The sequence below is a fragment of the Chrysemys picta genome, chromosome 5 (assembly GCF_011386835.1).
Source record: "Chrysemys picta bellii isolate R12L10 chromosome 5, ASM1138683v2, whole genome shotgun sequence".
NCBI classification, from domain to species: Eukaryota; Metazoa; Chordata; order Testudines; family Emydidae; genus Chrysemys; species Chrysemys picta.
In genome coordinates, this window is record NC_088795.1 from 24,097,533 (window position 1) to 24,122,212 (window position 24,680).

Consider the following 24,680-nt stretch of genomic DNA (forward strand, 5'->3'; position numbering starts at 1 on the left):
CTTTAAAGTCCTGGGAATTTTGAAATTCCCCTTCCTGTTTTCTTAGTGTGCAGAGCTCACATCGCATCTTCCCAGCTGAACATGGTGGCTCCACGCCGCAAACCATCTTCTGCTTGGACCATGGCAGAACTACTGGATCTGATAAGTGTTTGGGGAGAGGAGGCTGTCCAGTTCCAGCTGTGCTCCAGCCATAGGAATTTCGATACCTATGGCGAGATTGCACACAGCTTGCACAAAAAGGGATTTGACCGGGATACGCTGCAGTGAGGAGCATAGGTGAAGGAGCTGAAGAATGCGTACCACAAGATGAGGGAGGCAAACAATCACTCCGATGCTGCGCCCCAGACCTGTCATTTTTATAAGCTGTTGGACGCTATCCTAGGTGGCGGCCCCACCTCCACCAGAAAGAGCACCGTGGATACTTTGGCGGGTCTGGAGTCAGTGGAAAGTGGACCTAACCCAGAGGAAGAAGTCATTGATGAAGATGTGGAGCCCACAGCAGAGTTGCCTAGTGGTGTGTCCAGTCAAAGCTGTTCTCCACTCCAGAGATGCCTAGCCAATCTCTGCAATTGCTTTTTGGCAAGCCAGAAGCAGGAGAGGAGACCCCTAGTATGTGGTTTTGCTTTGTGAAGTTCTGAAGCAGGTTGAGGGCAGGGAAATGTAGAAGGCTGGCTTTGTTTCTGTGTGCTGGGCATTTCCCCACACAGTTAAGCAGTATGGCAGAAAAGGGAGTTGATGCACTCTGAGATTTCATGAGAATCCTCCAGAGAGATCGTTAGCAAACTTTCCTGGAGGTATTCAGCAATCGTCTGCCAGAGGTTCCTTGGGAGAGCTGCTTTATTCCTTCCCCCATTGAGAGACACTCTCCCATGCCACTCTGCAATTACTTGGGCAGGGACCAAAGCTGCACACAGGTGAGCAACATACGGACCAGGTCAGAAGCTGCAAATGTGTAGCAGATGCACCCTTGCTTCCCTGCTTATTCTCGGGACTGAAATATATCCTATAGTGACCACTACCTGTGGAAAACGGTGGGAAAGTTTAGAGTGTTGCGCGCACACACCTATAAGTGCCCTGCAACCTTTTCAGATTGCTTTTCTGCAATACACAAGGCCTCTACCCCAGAGTTCACTCACCATTCTTGGGGTCTTCTGCCTCGTGTACTTGCCTAGGGTCACCGAGACAGTGCTAGGTATGTTACCAGCAGTGAATTAATGTTACTGTTTCAATGCTCTGTGGGTAGTTGACAATAGCGCTCTGTTTATTGTGAATTATGCCTCTCCAGACTTCACCTTGAGAACCCACCCTCCAACAGCAGCTGAACATCTGTGCAAGATAAGAAAATGGCCAAGACGGACCAGGGAAGATGTGTTCAAGATGGTCTTTCAGCAGTCAGAGGCAGAAAACACTGAATGCAAGAAGTGGAGGGAAAGCGACAAGCAGAAAAGACAAGAGAAGTATTCTTACAACAGGGATGCCACAGAGAGGCTGATTAAAGTTCTGGAGTGTCAATCTCACATGCTCCAGACTCTCATAACACTGCAGACTGTGCAGATGCGTGCCTGCCTTCCCCTTCACAACATTGTGAACTCTTTCCCATGCACTCTCCAGACTCCCTCTGTGCATTCCTTTCTGCCTTCTGGCACTTTGCGCTTTCTCTGCACTCCTCCTCCCCCATGGACAGGTTTTCAAATGAAAGCTGGACCATACTCAGCTATGAAAATCAGCCACCACCCCCACCTTCTCCCCCCCACCAACAGTGTGTATGTGTGTATCGTGTGGTGTGGTTTATTGGGCAATAAAAGCAAAGGTTTTTTGTTTTGTTTTTTTGTTTTTTAATTATAAGCATTAATTATACACATATATTGTTTTTTAATTAATTGTTTCTATGCAAGGTATAATACCTCATGGCTCCTGGAAATCAACAGGCACTTTCATTAGTTCCTTATATTGAATCCTAGGCCTTAACAATCACAACTACTTCCTAGCCTACCAAATGTAATTAACCTTTGCAGCCCCAATCAGAGTAACAAACATTACTGGTTTTCATCTTTGAAGCATTGCCTCAAGGCATCCTTGATTCTTATTGCCCTACGCTGCCTATAGCCCTGGGATCTGGCTGCTCAAAATCAGCAGCCAGGCATTGTGCCTCAGCAGTCCACTCCTGAGTAAACCATTTGCCCTTCCCTTCACAAATATTATGCAATGTAGTACAGGCGGCTATAACCATGAGTATATTTCCCTCATTCAGGTGTAACCTGCAATATAGGCATCGCCAGTATGCCTTTAATCAGCTAATGGTCAACGGTCATTCTGCAGCTACTCAGCCTGTCGAACCTCTCCTTACTGTTATCTAGGTTTCCCATGTAAGGCTTCATGACTCATGAAGCCTTAAGAGGTAGGCTGAGTCTCCCACGATCACTGTGGGCATTTTTCTTTCCCCTATGGTGATCTGGAAAGAAAGTCCCTGCTTGCAGCTTTCTGTACAGGCAAGTGTTCCTAAAGATACATGCATAATGCACCTTTCTGGACCACCCGTGTTAATATCAGTGAAAAGCCCATGGTGATCCTCAAGCGCCTACAAAACCATGGAGAAGTAACCCTCCCAATTGATGTACTTGGTCGCAAGGTGGACCAGTGCCAGAATTGGAATATGCATGCCATCTATCGCCCCTCCGCAATTAGGGAAACCCATGTCTGCAAAGCCATCCACAATTTTGTGCACATTGCCAAGAGTCACGGTCTTTCACAGCAGGATGCAATTAATGGCCTTGCACACTTGCATTAACGCAGCCCCAACGGTTGACTTCCCCACTCCAAACTGGTTTGCGACCAACCAGTAGCAGTCTAGAGTCACCACCTTTCACACTGCGATTGCCACACGTTTCTCCACTGAGAGGGTAGCTCTCATGTAGGTATCCCTGCACCGCAGGGCTGGGGCAAGCTCAGCACAGTTATAGGAAAGTGGCTTTCCGCAGCTAAAAGTTCTACAGCCACTGCTTTCAGCTCCTCCATGAATGCCAAAAGCAAGAAAAGGTTACTGCTTTCCGTGTTGGATCACGTCAGGCAACTGTGACTGCCGTTACCTTTGTAACTCCACTGCCACTTGCGATGTGCTACTGAGAGCTTGGAGAGCAGTGTGGGATCCATTCCTTCTGATAGATGTGGTGGGGAAAGCAGAAAACAAGGGACGTTGAAAAATGCCATGAACTGAAAATGGAAGCACGTGGAATGCTGGGACAGAAAGCAGTGCATCACAGGGCATTGACCCTGGACCCACTACGCGCCGCAAACCCCTCCGCCTTCCCACAAGACCTAGCGGCAGAAGGGGGAGAGCTGCAATGTGGAATAGCTACCCAAACTGCACTGCTCTTATTGGCAATGCAAGCGCTGCAAGTGTTAACACACTATGCTGCCAGTGGAAGACAATGTGGCCACACAATAGCGGTTTTCTTTAAGTGCTTTTTTTTATCAGTGACAAAGCTCTTGGTGAAAAAACTCTGCCAGTGTAGACATACTCTTACAGTGTATAAAGTTAAGCATGTGCACGCATCATTAGGGTTGGCACATTAGTCCCCAATCCAGCAAGCCACTTGTGAACTGCTTAATTTTAAACATATGAATAGTTTCATTACTTTCACCAGACACTGCTTAAAGTTAAGAATCTGAGTCTCTAATCCATGTAATTGTCTGCCTGACAGCCACTTATGTCTGCATGGAGTCCCAGTGAAGACAACAGAGCTCCTCACGCATGCAAGGGTGAAAATGGAATAGAAGCATATCTTGTCCAGCTAAAACTATGCAAACTTTGAATTGTGAACATGAGTGTTTAAAACAATCCTCACAGTGAACATTGGGTGAGTCATGAGGAATCCAAAGGCTGAATTATGTTTGCATAAAACCCTTGTCAAATTTCACACAATTAACAAGGTCATGAAAATCATGATTGTAGATTTTTTTGTAAATAGTAAAAAAGCCTCCAGTAGTACTAATTGGTCACTGGAGCTAGCTTGCCCATTTCTAGTAATTTTTTTTATCATCGCTGTAGCCTAAGATGGCTTCCTTTCATACAGCAGCTTTTCAGGTTTGCAAAGGTACTGTATCTCTGTGTGATGCACCACAAGAGCCGTATGGTAAAATTGAAAGCTTAAGGCACTCCTTGCAGCTACAGTGGAAAAGCTTTTAACTTTAGAAATGGTGTCAAAGTAAATGTGTTTTCAGTGTCTCTGTATGTGCCAGAGATGTCTTTTTAAAAAAACTTCAGTGAACACACTGAATTCAATTCACTGTTTTATTCTACAACATTTGTCACTGGCCATTGTTCTTTTTCAGAGTGATTAAGGCAGATTTAGTTGATTGCTAGCAACTAAACCCATAAATTATCCTATAGCACAAGATTGATTGAGTTTTCATTGTGGTTTCATTGATTGATTCTTGCAATAGATGCTCATGCAAAGTAAACGGCACCATTAAATAAAGATTTGTTTAAAATGTGATCAGAGAGTAATCTGTTTGCTGTTACCCTTTCTCCAGTCAAGAGAAGCTGCAGGCGAGAACCTATTGTTACATTAATAGTACTACGGGGACAATCTAAAACCAGCTGTTGTAGAAAATATTGCTTATCGTGACTAACCATTAGAGATGTAGGGCCAATTCCATCACTGGTGTAATTCCATACGTTCAATTGAAGCTCCATCCACTTACATGTCTGAATTTGGCTTGCTATATTTAATAGCTTTTTCCGACTCCATCTATTTTCCTCTGTTCTGTCATTGTTTAAAACTGGCTCTTTTCCATCTGTCCTGGACTTCTTAATTTTTATTTTCACGGTTAGTTGCTCTCTCTCCTCCCTGCCCTTTTGGTGCTAGATGCCTGCTTTTATTCTACTATATTGTATTGCTTAATACCAGGATATCATGCAGTCCCTTGGTAAACACAGGAAGGAAAAGAGACCCAGCTTTTCTGAGTTGCAGCTGTAGACTTCTACACCTTCCTAAGAGAATTTAAGGAACAAGTATATCTGAGTATGTGACAGCAAGGGTGGGATCCATGGAAGGATTTAGGCATTACAACACTGAGTGGCGCAGCACCTAGAAAATCCAAGATATATCACTGAGGTCCATGAAGTGGTTAGGCTCCCTGTTTGATGAGTAGGGAGAGATAAGCACCCAAGAGTGTGATCTACAAAAACTAGCATGCTAGGTTCAAAGCTTCCTATGCCAGCCACTGGGAGATGCTGACCGGGGCGGTGCTGAGCTCTGCCCCCATGAATTTTAACCTTAAAAAGTAGACACTGAGTGAGTTTAGGCACCTACAACGTACGGATGGAGTTTTGTGGATTGCAGTGGAGCTAAAACTGGGATGCTGGCACCTAACTACTTTTGTGGATCCTACCCTATGTCCTTACTTATTGCCAAATTCTGCTCGCATGCACATCACTGTAAATCTGTAATAAATCCATTCACTTTAAAAAGCAACAGAGGGTCCTGGGGCACCTTTAAGACTAACAGAAGTATTGGAGCATAAGCTTTCGTGGGTGAATGCCCACTTCATCAGACGCAAGAGAGTCTTGCATCTGATGAAGTGGGCATTCACCCACAAAAGCTTATGCTCCAATACTTCTGTTAGTCTTAAAGGTGCCCCAGGACCCTCTGTTGCTTTTTACAGATTCAGACTATCACGGCTACCCCTCTGATATTTGACTTCATTCACTTTAGTGGATTTAATCCAGGTTTACTCCAAGAGCAAAATTGGGCTCTAAATCCGTCCTTAGTCAAATGGCCCCCTGAAGCCAATACAAATTATGCCTGAATGGGGAATTCAATAACTGCTCAGTATGAATAAACTATACCTTCTGGGCTACATTTGCTGGGCCTGACTTCACATAAAACTGCAGGAGGATAAAATGGGGTTAAATGAGTTTGGTACTTTAAAAAGAAGAACAGGAGTACCTGTGGCACCTTAGAGACTAACAAATTTATTAGAGCATAAGCTTTCGTGGACTACAGCCCACTTCTTCGGATGGTACTTTACAAATCCTTGGACCAGCTGGGGACCAGACTGGTTCCTAGTATAAATCGGAATACCCTCAGGACTGTTTCAATTTATGCCAGCTGCCCACAGATCCAAGAGCCTGTTGTGGCAGCAAGGGATCAGTTGAATGCAGTAGAATCATAGTTCCCATTGTCCCAGACATACACCTCTATACTACAGGTTAGGGAATGGTGTAGGTGTTACTACGATAGGTTAGGAGTTGCCTGTAATAACTGTAGTAACTTAGGAATGTTGCATCTTGACCAGGTTATTGTGATGATTACTTAATCCATATTTTGAGTTAATTCAATAGCACGATTGTCATAAAATATGCACAGGAAGAGGATTGGAGGTGGATCCTGATGTCTACTTCCTAGAAAAGGACAATACAAAGAAGTAGCGGTGCCATTTCAGATTTTGGGGGGGCAACTTTAACCATGATTCCAAGGGCTACTTAGACACCTGAAAACTCTAGGGTTTTTTTTTTTTTTTTTTCAGATAACAATTTAGAAATTAGCTGATAGGGCACTGTATCGAATTCCTATATAAAAAAAGAGGATTTAATAAATATTAGACTGACTCAGCTCTATACTAACATGTTCTCACATCTTATGTCAAGTCAGCTAAGGGACACTGGTTAGGTTTAAAATGTTAATGTATATTCTTTGTTACTAATTCTTGAATACAACAATTGAAACAATTGTAGAAAAATCTAGATTACTTTCTATCACTTTTTTGCAGTTCATCAAGCTTGGAATAGATCATTTAACTTTGGAAACATCTTACTAGGGCAGGGGTTCCCAAACTTGGTTCACAGCTTGTTCAGGGTAAGCCCCTGGTGGGCTGCAAGATGCTTTGTTTACCTGAGGGTCTTCAGGTACGGCCGCTTGCAGCTCCCAATGGCCGTGGTTCGCCGTTCACGGCCAATGGGAGCTGCGAGAAATGATGACCCAGCCCGCGCCACTTCCTGCAGCTCCCTTTGGCCGAGAATGGTGAACCATGGCCACTGGGAGCTATAAGGACCTCAGGTAAACAAAGTGTCTTGCGGCCCGCCAGGGGCTTACCCTGAACAAGCCACGAACCAAGTTTGGGAACCCCTGTACTAGGGTAAGGCACCATGAGTTTATTCTGCAGCTGCCTGGGGCTCTAGAGGTGTTACCTCACTACAAATAATAGACTTTCAAGTCAATTCCACAGTATTGCCAATCCCAAATGTTCAAAAATCATGAATCAGGCTCAAGAAAAATCATGAAATTGGCTTTAAAATAATGAGATTATGTAAAAATACCAGACTTGGGGTTCTTTTTATTTGCCGTCTGCTTTTTGAGACTTTAGGGTGCACTGGGGTCACATTTTGAAGCTGTCTCTACAGCCACGAGGACTAGAAACTTCATTTTTCTTTAAGAATGAAGGCTGAAATCATCACATATCCACCTGACTCCAGGAGCTGGGGCTTTAAGGAAAACAATTATCATGAGACTTATGACAAAATCATGAGAGTTGGCAACACTGCGTTTACTTCTGTTTAAAGGCTAATTACTTTCCAGAAGGCTCTTAAACACACCACTACAGTGACTGAGCTGCAGTTCTCACAGCAGAATATTTAAAACCAAACACCAAGAAAAGTTTATAGTTTAATGTTGAGAAAAAAACGGAGACTTCTGAGATATATCAGGGCTACTGCAGGCAGGAAAGGAAAAAAAACAGGCACAGGAGCCCTGGCAGCTCTTCCTCTAGAACAAAAGTTGGGGGGTCAAATCTTCTAGTCCTTAATCAAGTAAAATTTCTATTGCCATAAGTGCCTCCACTCATAGATTAAACATCACAGTGAACATGTGATAACATGTGTGGTAAATAACTATACACTTCATACTTAACTACTGAGCCATCTTATCCAGAGTTACACATCCTGTATGCATTGGATCAGGGACTGGATTTTCTGGCATATTTTGAACAGTGCTGAGCACACAGATGGTGCCCAGTGAATAATGCAAATTATGACAATAATTGTTGACTTTATATGGACTCTGTGGATGCAGTTTCTGTTCTTTGTTCTGAAATTGGCCTGAATACAACAGAAACCCTATAAATCTGAGGCATAAACACATCTGATACTCATACAACAGTTTCTCATTCCTTCCTTTTCTCAAACTCAGAACAAAAAATGACTGAACAAAATGGTTTTCAGTTAAAATGTAAAATTGCACAGCATTGTTGTATAAGTCAGCATGGGACAGAACCTGCCACACATTGGGAGTTAAGTGATCGCCTCTCATCTGACTCTCATTCTCTGTTCTTCCTAACCTCTGTGCTGCTTTTCATGCTGTCAACCATGACATCCATCCTAGGACTGTTTGCTGGAGTCTCAGAGATCTGGCCGCCTTGGTTTTGCTCCCATCTATCAGAGTCCTCTTTTTTTTGCAGCATGCAGCAGAGAGAGAGAGGCTGGTCTGCTGGATAAGGAGCTAGCCCAGAAAGACCTGGGTTCTACTTCCCCCATGGACTTCCTGTCTGACCCAAGGCCAGTGCTTTAAGGACAGAATTTCAAAGGTTTTTAGGCACCCAAAGATGCAGCTAGATATCTAGTGGGGTTTACAGAGCACCTAACCTTCCAAGTGTGTTTGAAAATCTCACTAGGTGCCTAAATACCTTTGAAAATCTGGCCTTTAATCTGTTTGTTCCTCAGTGCCCCATCTGTACAATGGAGATAACAGCACTGCTCCACCTCCCAGAGGGACTGGGAGCAGAAATTGGTTAGACATTGTGAGGTGCAGCCTCAGATACCATGGTGATGGGGCCGCATAAGTACCACAGGTAGAGTGGGACCTTCTCTATACACCCCTTCACTGGGTTTGATCCCTTCTTTTCACCTACGCCCCCAAATCTCCCCCTTTTCTGAACATAACCTTGGCTCAGTGCTTTGCTGTATTTTTTCTGAGTCCCCTGTGTTCTCTCTAAAACAACTCCTCCTCCTCCTCCTCCCTCCAAGGAGGGATTCCACTTTTACGGGCTAAACTTCCATATCCTTAATTTAATCCCCAGCCCTTTCTTATCTTAATCACCCTGCCTTTATTTGTAAACAAAATACTGCAAGTCTTCCTGCAGGTTTCAGAGTGGTAGCCGTGTTAGTCTGTATCAGCAAAAACAATGAGGAGTCCTTGTGGCAACTAACAAATTTATTTGGGCATAAGCTTTTATGGGCTAAAACCCACTTCACCAGATGCATGGAGTGGAACATACAGTAGGGAGGTATAAATACACAGCATATGAAAAGATGGGAGTTGCTTTACCAAGTGGGGGGTCAGTGCTAACGAGCCAATTCAATTTAAGTTGAAGTAGGAAATTCTCAACAGTTGATAAGGAGGAGTGGAAATCACTTTTGTAGTGTTAATGAGGCCAATGTAAACAAGGTGGCCCAACTGTTCGAAATGGAGTAGATCAGGGTAGCTCTACACACTACAATAATTTGGCCTTATGTATACAATGTTGGAAGAAGGTGGTTACAGAGAAGACCGCCAAGTGTTCATACAGATTATGGTAAAATGAGTCAGATTGAGCTGCTTTCGGGAAGGTGATAACGGATGACTTATCATCTTGGTTATTAAGGGATGGGTGTTTAGAAAAGACAATGAAAATGTTTTAAAGTGCTGACCAACAGTGGGAAAGGGGTAGACTTCCTCATTGGAATACAGACTGATTTGGCAGCAAGAGACATCTTTTTAGGCTGCTGGACCTAAACTGCTTAGCCATGTGTCATGTTCTGGGGTGCAATCCAGACCAGCGAGGAGTTGTCTCTACCTGCCCTGTAACCATGGTGTCTTACATGCTCTGCTATTGTGGCTTACAGCCTGGACACCAACAGCCAGCAGAAACAGACGCACTGAATGTCTGTATGTTAAGCAGCTCTAATGCAGCAAATTTGATTTCAGCCATCTGCTTGTTACACCCCAGAAACACTCTGGTATCCAGCAGCTTGGGTTCACCTAGAAAGGTGACACAAACAAATGCCAGTCCTGAATTTTCCTAAAACTGTGTGTTCTGCAATATCCAGCCCTTAACACTGGATTAGTCAGAGGAATAATACGGTTCCTTTGTTCCTCTGAAGAGACAGAATGCATAGCTTATCACTTTAACTGGAATTAACCACTGCAATTCAAACACAGCCGAGGGCTGGTTTATATTAAAAGTAAAACGAGTTTGTTAACAAAAGAATATACTATGAAGTAGAAGAAATAAAGTTAGAAAGGATTACAAACAAACGTTAAAATATGCTTTCTAATGCTAAAACTTTAACAAGCTATTATCTCTGTATCAGATAAGATTCTTACTACACTTTCTTCCAGCGCTATAGCTGACCACCTCTCTGGTCAGGAGTTCTATCTACCCAAACACAACATGCTCAGTTTCTGTGTCTTCTTGGGTGAAAGATAACTTGGGTTCTTTGCTCTTCTCTTTCATAGTCCTTTGAACCTTTGAAATAGATTCTTCTGAAGGCTACCCTCCAAAATGAAGTTCATTCAAGCTGTGAGAAAGAAGACATGGAGTCTGGTACAGAAGGAAGTTCTATGCCGGTTTCTTCCACCACTGCCATTTGCTAAAATGCAAACTGATCTGTTCCTGCCCTCTCAGATGCAAATGATGGCCATGTGATTGTTAATCAGCTCTGATGATACCTGGAGGCATTGACTTGTCCTTTGTCTTGGAGAACCTGTTTACCCACTCTCCAGACTTGTCTGGTAAATTCATTTTAATTCCATGTTTCCTCCATAGCTGCATGGTCCCTTGGCCATTTACCATACATACACCATGGAAAAATATGAACGATGAGTACGTTATTAGTTTTCCAGTGATACCTTACATGACACTTATCAGATACAGTTTATGAAATTAATGAATTGGGATACAATCAACTGGTCAAGCCAGCTGAAACTGGCTACCAGATACCAGCAAGCCGCTTGCATTGCTGTGCTGTGCTGTGAGGGTCACACCTTGCAGTAGGTAATATTTCCATACTCCATAAAGCAAGTCTTGTGCATTCTATTGGTCTTATTGGAAATCCTGAGAGGTGAGCAGGCACAAGCCCGCCCACATCTAAAGGCCCCTCCCCTAGCCTTGTGGGAGAGACCACTGGACCCGGGAACCAATTGAATTCGGGGGACAACTAATGAGTAACAGGGTCAAGAGTGAAGGTGTGCATCTATTGGTGCTTGTAGTGTCCTGCTGGATGTGAGTATATCCAATTATGTCTTATTTTGTTCTGTTTTTCAAAAGTTTACCAATAAAACTTGCTTGTATTTAGGATCTCCTGCACTGAGAGAGGGAGATTGTGGGGGGTGTTGGACAATTGCTGTTAAGGTCATCTTTTGAGGGTCAAAAACTGAAGAGTGATGTCTGGGGAATGGGACCCTTTGCAGAGGTGGTAACAGCATCCAGTCAAGGGCACCAGACTTTCCAACCTGTTCATCTGCTGTTCTTTCTCAGAAAATTTAGGTGTCTGTTAGCTACTGTTCAGTGTCTGTTTGATTATTATACTGAAAGATATGGTCACGGAAGAAAAAACATAGCTTAAGTTACATTATTAGAATTGTTCTTGAAAATTAATACAATTGTCACAGAGTGGCTGACTTAAGGGAAGTCAGGGCCAGTTTATCTGTGACAGGGTTTGTTAAGGAGGACAAGCCCACCTGTAAGTAACTAATTGCCCAGGTGGCTGGTAGGCAGCTAATGACTAACAAGCACCTGAACCTGATAAAGGTTACCAGAACTCAGCTGAAAAATAGTGCTTCCAGGGAAAGGAATTGAGTGGGCCCTCGCAGATACTTGCAGGATGTTCAGGCTATGAGGAGCTGTGTGTTCCTGGGAGAAGAACTGCAGTTGGCAGGAATCCACTGGCTCTATTGAAAGAAATTAAGATCAAGAATACCTTGTAGGTAAAGGGTCTAGAAATGGGACCGATAGACTTAGATGGAGTCTGCTTCCCTGCTGAGAAGCCTGGGTGAAGGTCTTCCTTGGGTTTCTTTTGAACTTTCTGTTAATAAATCAGCCCCTTGGAAGGGAGGTACTGTTTGGTGAACTTACTGGTGAACCAACTGAGAAAATTGTCGTAGTGCACCTGCTGTGCCATACCTCTCCACAAGAGAGTGCATGGGGATGACAAATACCTTTTACAACAAACGTGCATCTCTTTAGAGAGTTAGAAATAATTCATTTAGTCAAATTCTCCATTGGGGCCTGCCCCAATAATGTACTGTGTATGGACAGGCCCCTCTGCCAGCCTGAAGCCCCATTAAAATCTCTGGGTCTTGGCATGGGAACAAGGATAGACTTACATAGAATCAATTGTATGATGCTGGTAAAAAATAATTTTTGGAACAATTAAAAAAAACAGCTCTTAAATCTCCGGTGTCTGAATAGTTGAAATTCAAGGGAGAGTTAAAACAGGCATCAAAATCGGATGCTAATCCCACTGTATCTTGTTTAATAGGAATAACACAAGCAGCCTTTTATTTTCCTTGTCTTTCAATTCTCTGTCATTGTCTCTCTGTTTCCCAGGACAGTGAACCCGGCTTTCTGTGCAGTCTCTGTAACCTGTCCATTCTCCATTGATCTGGAACCTAGCAGGTTATCTCTAGATCTTCATTAATTCTCTTTCATAGTAAGAGAAAGTGCTCTCACAGCTACAGAGGTGAAGGCCTAATAACATACTAAAATATAACGAATTCCTTCATAGTGCTGATTTCTTCTATGTAAAAAGCAATCCTTGGTGTGGCTTATATGTATAAAAGTACCTTGGTGTGGTGTGTGTATATATAAAGGTTTATATAATGCTCATAGCAGTGTGTCATTGCCATAGTACAACAGAGTCATGTAACACAATTTAACAGCATGTTAATATTTCTCGAAACCACTTTAATCTGGGTCTTAGATGAAGGATTGCACTGGGCAAATAAATCCTGAGTGCTGGGAAATTAATCTTTTACAATGCTTATGCTCATTGGTGGAATCCTTTCAAAGGGGATTTAGGAACCTAAATACCATTCACTTTCATTTAGGCACATAAATATGCAGATAGGTGCCTACATCCTGTTGATTTACTGAGGGTGGTTTTTTTTAAAATTCAGTGTCACTGCTGACACTTTTCAAATTGTCCAGAAAGAACTGGGACATATAAGCAATACAACCCTATAAGATTATGTTTTCATTCCACTGGATATACTTTCTCTTATATACAGCAATGAATAGGAAATAAAACTGCTTGTTTTAATTCCTTAGGCTTTTCTCTAGGCTTAAATGATATAAAAGAAGCTAGAATCTGCTCACCAGGAATCCTGCTATCCCACTCTAGCAATAAAACAACAGAAATCCTTACGTGTTGACATGTCCCCTCCAACGTGTGACAAATAAATTACAGCTATGATCCTCTCTCCCTAGCAGCAGGAGGGAGGGTCTAGTATCCCGCACAAGAAACCCTCCTTTTCAAGTATATTTGTACAGCACTGGTGAGTGAGACAAAACACCTTTATGTAATGCAATTATCGTTAGGAGGAAGAGGGGAGGAAAAACCTCGTCTTGAGGGCAGGGTTACCTAAAGGAAGAGATTTGTATTCTCAGTCAGCCTCCTCTTAGAGGGAGCAATAAACCAGGTTTCTGAACAACTGGCAGATTTGAAGCCAGTAGGAGGATGAACCAAATGAAAGTTTATCAAGCTGTACAGAGGTATTAGAAGTTCACTCAGGATCTAGGATGTGCCAGCCTTCTGCCAGCATGGTTGTGAGGGGAAGAAACCCTGTTGTTGTTTCGGGGACGGAAGACATCTCCGCGCTGAGCATTTGGTTCCTGTGCTGGATGGAAGGGGAAGTGTGACACTCCCTGAAGTCTAGCTCTCTGCCTCTTCTCCTCCTTCACTCTATTATCTCCCTCCCCCTTGCTCCAGTCTAGGTGATGCAATAAAAATAAGAGAAAAGCTGGTGCTTGGGGGATCCTGCTGACTTTTGGCCTCCTGTGACACCAAATTGTATTATCAAATTAGAGAACAAGTCTGATTATTTCTACTTCACTGCCAAAAAAAAAAAAAATGTCTAGTGCATCAGGCCCTGGATTTTTTTTTTAGTGAGGAAGGAGAGTTGTCTTATTTTCTATTCATGCCATATGATTGTGGGGTGGTGGTGGTATACTATGATGGCCAAAAATTGAAAGACTCTGGTACAACTAAGGTGCCAGATCTAGGTTTTTGCAACATTCATGTTTTGGGGTGTAGATTTTTTTTGGGGGGGGGGGGGGAAGAGTGAGTTCAGTAGGAACAAGTAAACTTCAACTAAAAAAAAATGCTTACGTGACTTACATAAGAACTGCCATACTGGGTCAGCCCAAAGGTCCATCTAACCCAGTATGCTATCCTCCATGAATTTGTATAGTTCCTTTGTTGAACCCTGTTATAGTCTTGGCCTTCACAACATCCTCTGGCAAAGAGTTCCACAGGTTGACTGTGTGCTGTGTGAAGAAATACTTCCCTTTGTTTGTTTTAAACCTGCCTATGTCCTATTTTCAAAAGTGAATTAGGCACTTGGAAGTTTAACTCCCATAGAAAGTCAATGGGACTTAGGCTCCTAAGTAACTTAGGGACAGTTTTTCAAAGGCATTTAGGTGCTTAAAAATGCAGATAGGCAGTTTCCAAAATCTCACTAGTCACCTAACTCCCAACTCTAGAAACTTTTGTGGTCTATCTGCATCTGTAGATGGTAAAATGCATTTGAATGTCTGGTCCTTAGGCACTTTGGAAAATTTTATTGCTATTCTCTTTTCATGGTCAATTTGGGGGCTTAGAGGTGAAGATCAGTAGGATCCACCTTTCCCTTTTATCCCTTGGGTATCTTGCATGGTCTTAATGTGTGTGAACTTAAATAGATATGCACCCACCACCATGGATTTGTTATGTCACCTGGATCCATCGGTCTTCAGCTGTCGTTAAGACTGCGCCGATCACAACATGTCCAGCATTCTTCTTGCATTCTTGCCTTTCTTCTCCACGTTTGTCTGAAACGTTTAACAGTGTCATCTTCCCATCTTCTTGGAGGCCGACCAAGTGGTCTTTTCTGTTCTCGCGGGTACCTCTCGGTAATGATTGTGGTCCACCTATTGTCCGTGAGCCGTGCTATGTGGCCCGCCCATCATATCTTATTATATCTGCTTTCCATGACAATATCTTTCACACTACTGCGTTCTCTAATCATTTCATTTGGGATACGATCCAGAAGGGAAATTCCCAACATAGCTCATTCCATTGCCCTTTCAGCTACCGACAGACGCTGTTCTTCTCTCTTCATCAGTGCCCACGTTTCACTGCCATACAGCATGGCTGACAGAACTGCTGAATTGAAGATATTTGTACGTGCGGTCTAGTTGATTTTTCCTTTGAGGATGTCCTTGATGGAATTAAATGCACATCCTGCCCGAATCCTTCGCGAGAGTTCTCCATTCATGTCTCGGTGCATATTAACTTCTTGGCCCAAATATATGTACTGTTCCACTTCTTCAATTTCTTCTCCTGTTACCGTTATTTGGGCTTTTCGTAAGACATCTGATCACATGTATTTCATTTTGCAGCAGTTCATTTTCAGACCAACCTGACTGCTTTTCTTGTTGAGTCTTCATAGCATGCTCTGCAGTTGGTTGGTGCTTTTGGCAATTAGTACGATGTCGTCCGTGAATCTGAGATGAGATAAACGTTCTCCATTTATGTTAACACCACTCCTCCAATCGATCTTGTTCATAACCATTTCGAGGCAGGTGGTAAATAGTTTCAGTGAAATCATATCTCTTTGCTTTACACCTTTCTCGACTGGGATGCGGAGAGGAGTTTTAAGGAGAGTAATGTCCGTTGTACAGCCAGTATTCGCTTCCTTCAACAAACTGATGTACTGCGTGTTAATTCCCTACTCTGCGAGCACCTTTAATATTGCATTGAACTAGATGCTATCGAAGGCCTTTTCATAGTCGACGAAAGCAATGCACAGCGGGAGTTTGTATTCCCTCGCTCTTTCTAGGAGCTGGCTAAGAGTAAATATATGGTCGATGGTGCTGAAATTTCTTTGAAACCCTGCCTGCTCTCTCAGCTGTCATTCATCCAGACTCTGCCAGAGTCAGTTTGTTATCACCTTTGTAAAGAGTTTATAGATATGAGAGAGCAGGCATGTGTTATGTATCCAGCTTTATTTTTGATAATGAATCAAAGGGGGGTGGAGAAGCTAATGATTACCTACACCATACCGGGGTCCCTGCCGTCCACAACAGTGAGAGCACTGTGAAATATTATTTTCACCCAGTCTCTGGGGGTATGTCTACATGGCAGCAAGGAGCCAGCCGCTCCCGGGAGTAGGCAAACTCGGGCTAAAAATAGCTGTGTGGACGAAACTCTCCACTGCCAATCCCATTAGCAGTCAGGAGGCATGCGGGTGCTGAAGCCATTGCGCTGTCCCTCTCTTCTCCCCATGCTCGCCCCATTTCAGGCTAAGGAGGGGGTGGTGGGCAGGGGACTAACGAATGCGGGAGTGGATCTGGAGAAGGTTTCGTGCCTCCGGGAGCAGTGTGTGCCCCCAAGGATGGGAGTGTGGGGCTGGCTCTCTCCTCCCTCTGGCAAATCAGCCCGAGAGGGTGGGGAAGGAGGGAGAGGGGCTTGCTTTGCACGCTGAAAGTGGATGAGCATCCCTCCCCCGCTCTCCTCCTCCCCTTCTCCTCCTCACTCTCTGCCTGTGGAGCTGGGACCTGGGTGCGTTAGATGCTGGACTCTCTCTCCGCCTGCTTTGTCGGGGATGTACTGAAGAGAGGAGCAGCTCCCCCGGGGACTCTCTGCTGTGCACCCCTCGCCTCCCTTTGGTGCCAGTTCTAACACGTTTGCAGATTGAAGACCCCGGCCGGCGGTAAGTAGCCTGGCCAAGGCTGTGCTGCTTCCCCTCCCGGACGGATGGAGCGCGCGGGGTGGGAGCGCTCGGATGCTCCAGGGTTTGTCCCCGAGGTGAATGGGGCTGGGGAACCTTTTTTGGGGGGAGGAGAGGTTTAGTTTGGGCGAAGTGGAAAAAGCCTCTCCTTGAAGCATGGGTGTGGGGCTGCTCGTGTGTTGGGTGGATCTGTACGTGCCTATCCCTGCCGAGTGTGATTTTTTTTTTCTGAGTGGGAAGAGGGACCCCTATAGACCCAGTCTGCTAGAGAGACAGGATGGTGGGGCTGTATGTGCCTTATGGTCGTGGCACCTTGCCCTGTCTCTGTGTGACCCGGGCTATATGTGCCTGTATGATCCTGGCGCCCTGCCCTATGTGTGACCCGGGCTATATGCGCCTATATTGTCATGGTGCCCTGCCCTGTCTCTGTGTGACCCGGGCTATATGGGCCTGTATGATCTGGGCGCCCTGCCCTGTCTCTCTGGGCGGCTGGGTCCGTATGTGCCTGTCCGGCGGCGTGTGAGTGTGTAGTAGGGTGGGCAGTGCTGGGTGGGAGCCAGGTGTCTCCCTCCGCACTTGCTTGTGGGTTCTCTCGAGGGCGGCGCTGCCCCAAGGCGAGGCTTTGCCGTGGATCCCAGCAGGAGCCTCCCTCCTTTCCCACACCCAGCATGTGTTCCACAAACTTCCTTTTTACCCATCCGCTTAATCCCGCCTCAAGCTTCTTCGCCAGGGAGGCAATTACGGTGTCCAACTAGTGCAACTCTCGGGGGACAGGGGGATAAGGGACTGAAGGCATTGTCGTCTGAACGGTCACTGCACCCGTGCACAGAGATGGCTCATCCCTCCTCTCTCTGCTCGGGGTAATTTCCGCTAGGACACAGTGTCCAGGTAGCTGCATCCTTCTGGGGAAGGGCGGGTCTTATAAAACGGAATTGGAGATTTCCCCTGCGGGTAAGGGTGAGTGTCAAGTCTGGTTAGATCTTGCCTCACCCTAGTAGCTCCCAGAGAGATTGTCTGACAGGCAGAGAGAGAGAGAGAGAGATCTCATGCATTTAAACTGAGATTCCTATTTACAGCAATGTGAAAGCTGTTCTCTTTCTGTGGGAAGGGTGACAGATTTTGCAGTGTGTGTTAATGAGACACAAATCTCGCTCCTATTTTTTATTTTCGCATTTAAATGATCACAAGTTGGTGGTGGTGGCTGCAGATGTTTCTTTAGACACCCAGTCCTCCTACTCAGCATCGCAAGAAAAAGGGAGGTACCGGCATCAATAGACTCTTATTCTGTATGTGGGTGGAGAAATAAATGATCAAGAGTTAATTTGTTAAAGGGATACTGCTAGTGGGTTTTTTTAAGGTCTTTAATGAAGTTCCTGGTCCCACACCTGTCCCTGAAACCACCTGCCAATGTTTGTGGCCTTGCAATCACATTTTCCTTTTCAAAATTATTATAAATGACTCTTTCACCCCTTCTGCCACCAGAAAGCCCCACACAAATAACAGGGGAAACTGATTATACAGGGTGGGAAGAGAAACTGACTATGGCAAAATGCTGTCAGATGCACTAAGCAAGCATATAGGGAAAATAGATGTTTTTTTTCTTTAATCTCTTTCAGTTCATAGATTCTAAGTCTAGAAGGGACCCCTATGAATATAGGGATATAATATAATTATAATAGGGGTTACTTGTAATAATAGTAGGTAAACAATTTTCAGAGAGACGTGATTTTTTTTGTTTTGTTTTGTTTAGTTTTTATGTCGATGGTGTGTTTTTAACCACACTGGTGCCTCTGAGTGCGGAGATGTGGAATATCATCTAATCAAAGACCTAAATCCCGCAGTCCTTGGAACAAAACTCCCATTCACTTCAGTGGGAATTGTGTCTCAGTCAAGAATCAAAGGATCTAGAAAAGACCTGTTATGTCAACCAGTGCACCTCCCAGTCAGAAATGGATTATAATCTACAGTAAATTGACACCTCTTCATTTATATGGCCTTTTTTTTAAAGGCTAAGCTTGTCCTACTTGGTTTGTGAGAGTACTGCATAAACCTGATGTGTGTCTGCAACACTGTTAAACTTGTTTGTGTAGTAGAATGTGAGAAAACTGAAAATATGAAGGCTGTTTGGAGAATTGCACTTATTGTTGTATCCACTTGTTGAACCACTTTTATTCTGCATGAAATATTGAATACTTCTATGGACAGATACAGATATGTATGTCTGTAGATAGATATGTGTGTGTGGATGATTGACAGATAAAATCTTTTTATAAATAAAGTTCCAGTCAGAGTTTGAACAGTCTTTCCTTCTGAAAAATATTTTTGTATTCAAAATGTTTCTTATTTTTTCCCCCTAGTGCTGTCTGTGTAAAGAAAATCTTTAGCCATGGATGTATTCATGAAAGGGCTTTCCAAGGCTAAAGACGGAGTTGTGGCAGCAGCAGAAAAAACCAAACAGGGTGTGGCAGAAGCAGCAGGAAAGACGAAAGAGGGCGTTCTCTATGTAGGTAGGTGGGCAATAGAAAACAAATTGCTATTAACCTGTTTGCTTCTGTTTGCTGAACTGAATGATCAGTGAAAGGACAAGGATCGAGAGTTACCTTGCTATAAGTATAGAGTAACTCAATAATAAAGCTACAGCAATGGAAATGAGATCAGAATTGAGTCCTAAGTCTGGAAGTAAAACCTCTGTAAAGATGGAAATAATTCTTGCTAAATCCATTGGTGTGTCATTGCATTGTTGATAGCCACCCATTATTTTAGCATGGTGCTAAAACCCTAGTACCATACCATAGATCTGTGCCATACATGGCACTGTACTATAGGAGACACGTGCCAAAAAAATAACTGGCTCACTGTCCAAGAGCCCTAACAGTTTAAGGGCACACAGGCTGGTACAGTAATGAACAATATACAAAGACAGAGTGACAGATGGCTTTATAACCAGAATGCTACCGAATATATAGATTTTAAAGAGTTTTATTTTTAAGAAAAAGTCAGTTAATTTGGCAATTTATCCAACCCTATCCTTCCTCGCTGTAAAAGCAAAAAGGATTCAATAGTTGGAAGGGAATATAATCAGTTGTTTTTCAAGATTTTAAATAAAGATTCCTGATATTCATCATTCTGTGTACAAGCATCTCATTCCCTTACCTCCCTTGACTGAGTTTCCTTAATGGATACTTGTTACATTGTAGGCCCACAGCACCTTCCTTGCATGGGTCGTGAAGGAATGACCATAGCAACCCTTTGAGATAGGAGAATTATTATACTGCTTTTACAAATGGGAAAATTGAGACAAGGAGAGATTAAGTGACTTGCCCATGTCACACAGGGAGTTTGTGCAGAGCTGGGAATAGAATTCACATTTCAAATTCCTATCCAATGCTTTAACCACAGGCTTATCCTCGTTGCTTAGCAGGTTCCTAGCGCTAGAGAACTGTGTCGTCCAAAGGCTGTGATGAAAAATTCATAGGAAAGAGCCAGTAAAACACATGATGATTAAATGGTTGATTAGTTAAAATAAACATATGCCTCTGTTTCCTCCTAAATTAAATTAGGTGATGGAAAAATGTGAACGAAATAATATATTCTTTTCAGTATGTGTCCTTTCTGTTTTTTCATGGTTTTATAGGTAAATACTGGTACAGATGCTGTGTGTTCCTAGGGAGATGTGCACAGATTTCAGAGGATGGTTGGAAACTGGAATAATTGCCTTGATATGGAAGTATTGGGTTTGCCACACACTCCTTTTGTTGTTGTCCCCCCCTCCCACCGCCCCCCGAATCCCAATGCTCTTCCAGGTTAGCATTAGTTTTTAACAAATTATTTCTGCTCCAGATACATTAGACTACACATTTTAGCCCATCTTGAACATTCTTTTCCAGTTAAGCCATAGCAAATTCCATTCCCAGGTAAACACAGAAAGCAGTAATTTTGCAAACTAAATTTAAAATGAATATATGTTTCAATGTATGTAGGCATTTTTGCACAATTATCAGAATATCTTTTAGTATTTCATTGTCTATTATTAGTTTTCAGTGGTGTATGATTTATTTCCTTGTAGATCATGATAGCGCTTCCATGATTTCTTTTTATTAGGTATGCTCATAAAGTGTATGCTGAGTTAATCTTCATGCCTTTTCCATTTGCTGTGGTACTAGGAATGCTGAAACCCAATCCTGCTTCCAGTGAAATCAATGGCAAAATTCCCATGGTCTTCAATATGCTTAGATTGTGAATTGTTGGGGTTAGGGTCTGTATACTAATAACTAATAATAGTGCAGGAGTGATCCCACACTGAACTGATTTCTTTCATAAAGGAAACATAAACATATATGTAGTTTCACTGTAACAGGTAAGGAGCTACTGGCAAAAGATCCACTCTCCTTCAGCCCAGGAATGATGATAGCTAGTGTGTATTGCCTCTGGAAGTTCCCTGGCTGGAGTTGTAGTTAAAAATGTCAACTGATCTAGGTTGGCCTGATTCTCCTTCATGCCCTGATGTGAAAAGGGTAGCCATGTATTCCACTTTTTACCTACCCAGCACAGGGCAGTTCTCTTTTCTCCTGCTCAGCCAGATCAGAGGAAGAGGAGGAGAATGTACTAATCCTTTAGGAATTTAGCCAGTGGAACTCATGTATAATGGAGTGAAATGCATTGAAGCAGTTGAGGATTTTCATTCCACATGGCTGTATGTGGAGTTGCAGCTATAACTGGGTGCATTACAAGTGGGTTCTGTCATGCTACTGGTTGATACCTTCCCGAAAAGACGCTATTGAGACCAAAATTGAGAGGGTCTCGATAGTAATTTTTAAATTTCAGTAGTCAGCTAGTCAATGACTCTTTGCCATCAGTTCTTGGGGAGGGTTTAATGAGAAGCTAAAGTTTTTCTGTCCAAATTACCGCTACCTATTATTCAGAGCATAGTAAAAAAAAATCTAGTGCAAAAAAAGATGGTAAGAGAATCCCATGGGAAAATATCCATTGTCTAGGAAGCAATGGAATCATTGTAATGGCTTAATCTTCTAGGGCACAAAGGAACATTTCTATCTATGGGTCAGAGGACTATGAAAGACTTGAGAAAGTTTGGATTTTATTTTACTTATCTTCATCCTGAATGCTGTTCTACTCTCCCATTGTTTCTTTCCTCCTTTCTTAGCACCTGACCCAATGTCCGTTGCAGTCATTGGAAAGCCCTCCCGGTTGGGCTTTGAATTAGGCCCTGAGTTAGCTTTTTTCTTACCCTCTGTGTTCAGAGTCTTAGCTTGTGTGCATCAGCATAGGTCCAGTGAAATCAATGGAGCTACATTGATTCACATCAGCTGAGCATCAGATCCTTCATAGTTAAGGTATAACATACAAAGGAACTATGCTGATTAGTGGTTACTAAGAGAAGGGGATTGGGATTCAGCAACCAAACCTGGATTCTGGTTTCTGCTCTGCCACTGACTTGCTGCGTGGCCTATGCAAGTCACTCAGGCCAGATTGTTTAAACTTGAGTCCCACTGTCTTCATTAGAAGTTATGGGTGCTTTGCACGTCTGAGTTTAGGAAGCTAAATATGGATTACTTAACCATGTTTATCTTTATGCAAATTTCATTTAAGTGAGTAAGGGCTAGATTCTGATTTCAGTGAGACTGTGTGAGGAGTGTGGTACTACTCAATGCAAGTAAGAGTATTTTAATCTGACTCCGAGTATAGCTTTGATGCTCTGAATCAGGGAGTACAGTCTGTTAGTCTTGGCTTCAAGCTCTCACTGTCGCCAGGGAAAGGGATGGGGTTTGTCCAGAGATGGCGTGTGGCAGAGTGAAGCTTTGTTGCTCTGGTTTCTCTGCTTGTGAGTGATCTTGGTGTAGGACAACATGCCCCCCAACCCCACAGCTTTAACTTACATTTGGCCTGGCTAGCTCAGTATCAGGTATCTGGGAATGGATCCTCTCCTGGTCAGGTCCTACTCTCCACTGTACCCAAGCTCTGGTGTTCATATTTGTGTAGATTTGATCTGACCTACAGCAGGTGCATGGCTACAAAACTGTACCTTCCCCATATTGTTTAGCTCATAGAAATGCCTCTGCTGCAGCCTTCTCTCAAGACATATGTTATTTTTCTTTGGCAGTAGAAAAGCTAGTGAGATAGCAAAGATATTCCAATTCTGTCTGTTGGAATAATGAGGAGTCTAATTCCTGCTAAAGTCCTTGTGGAAACAGTTCCCTATAGGAACACTCAGAAGCAGAAGCAATAATATCTCCTCTCTCCCGTGGGGTCATGCTTCCCTGTCCCCAACTAGCTGTTGCTTAAAGTGGTGCATACACCACTGCAGCCAGCAGGGCTGGCTCCAGGCACCAGCTTACCAAGCAGGTGCGTGGGGCGGCCACTTCTGAGAGGAGCAGCACATCCAGCTGTTCGGCGGCAATTCGGCGGACGGTCCCTCACTCTTGCTTGGAGCGAAGGACCTCCCGCCAAATTGCCGCCACAGATCGCGATCCCGATCGCGGCTTTTTTGTTTTGTTTTTGGTTTTTTTGGCTGCTTGGGGCGGCCAAAACCCTGCAGCCGGCCCTGGCAGCAAGAGCCTTAGCCAGCCCTATATCTGAATGAGGCTCCAATTCAGTGACGTGCTGAGAATACTCGGCACCTGTAAAGAAGTGTTCAGAAATTAACGCCTTGCTGGATTGGGCCTCATAGCCAACACAGAAAATAGCTACTTAAGTTTAATAGTGCTGACAAATACTATTGAAATGGGAAGGAAGGGTGGTAGCTATTATTTCTTGACTTTTCATCCAGTGGTCCATATTCTGGTTAGTGCCTGAAAACAGGAGTAATGTCCACCCCCCGTCCTCCTGTGTGGTCACATGAACAGTGTATATAGGAAAAGTAGTGTGTATGTGTGCCACTATTCTGCCTGAATTGTGTAATCTGTGCAGAGAGGCCATTGCTGAATCAGAGTGTACGTGCAGACCATGTTTTTTGACTGCTAGTTCATGCCCTTTATCACCCTTTCACAGCTCCTGTCAGACAGGGCGTGAGGAGTGGCCAGAATAAAGACAGCCACTTTCCGTCATATGCTCCCACTACTGGCTGCAACTTTACTTAGGTGAGCCCCTGGGCCTCTCCAGCCAGAATTTGTCCCACAGAATTCAGCCGTTGTCCTTACAGGACCGTATTCTGACACTGAGCAAAGCCTAAGTAAAAGGGAAGTTGTGCTACAACACAGCACAAGTCAGGTATGAACATGAAGTGTGAAGCCAGGAAAACTGCATAGATAGCTGACTACTATCTACTGCCAAGTATGAATTTGCTTATCAGAATCTGTACTTTGGATGGATCCACTGGCCAAACTCTCATGTGGGCAATGGGCCCACTCCCCACTCTCTATAGACCTGATTCTTTATCTCCGTTGTAGTAGTGTAAATCAGGACTAACTTCACTGAAGTTAGTGGAATTATACCTGTGTAACGCTAGTGTAAGTGAGGTAAGAATCAAGATATACGGTATATTCCTTTCTGGAGATATCTGCGGTGGAGAATTCCTCTGTGAGGATTTTTTGCTGCTTTACCCCATCTCTCCTCACCCCAGTTGAACAGTTAAACATCATTACCAGGCTCTTATGTACTTATGTACAGTATGTCACTTGAAGGATTTAGCCCATAGTAGCTAGGGAGTCAATCCAGCAAGGGGGTGAGCGCTCTGGCTCCAATCCAGCAAAGCACTTA

General features: G+C 43.7%; 1 protein-coding gene across 4 annotated transcripts in view; it reads left to right on the forward strand.

Annotated features, from left to right (window-relative positions):
• SNCA (synuclein alpha) overlaps positions 1–24,680 on the forward strand; it is a 126,891-nt gene that overhangs the window by 15,342 nt on the left and 86,869 nt on the right. The window contains exons 1-3 of one of the 4 annotated variants that reach the window (XM_065596116.1): positions 17,984–18,226; positions 18,718–18,933; positions 19,325–19,474. In XM_065596116.1, the coding sequence (XP_065452188.1) occupies positions 19,354–19,474 (121 nt within the window). In that variant the 5' untranslated portion in view covers positions 17,984–18,226; positions 18,718–18,933; positions 19,325–19,353. Of the gene's footprint in view, positions 1–16,352; positions 17,045–17,983; positions 18,227–18,717; positions 18,934–19,324; positions 19,475–24,680 lie in introns of those variants that run through there. The other 3 variants (XM_005291996.5, XM_065596117.1, XM_065596118.1) reach the window with 3 other exon arrangements.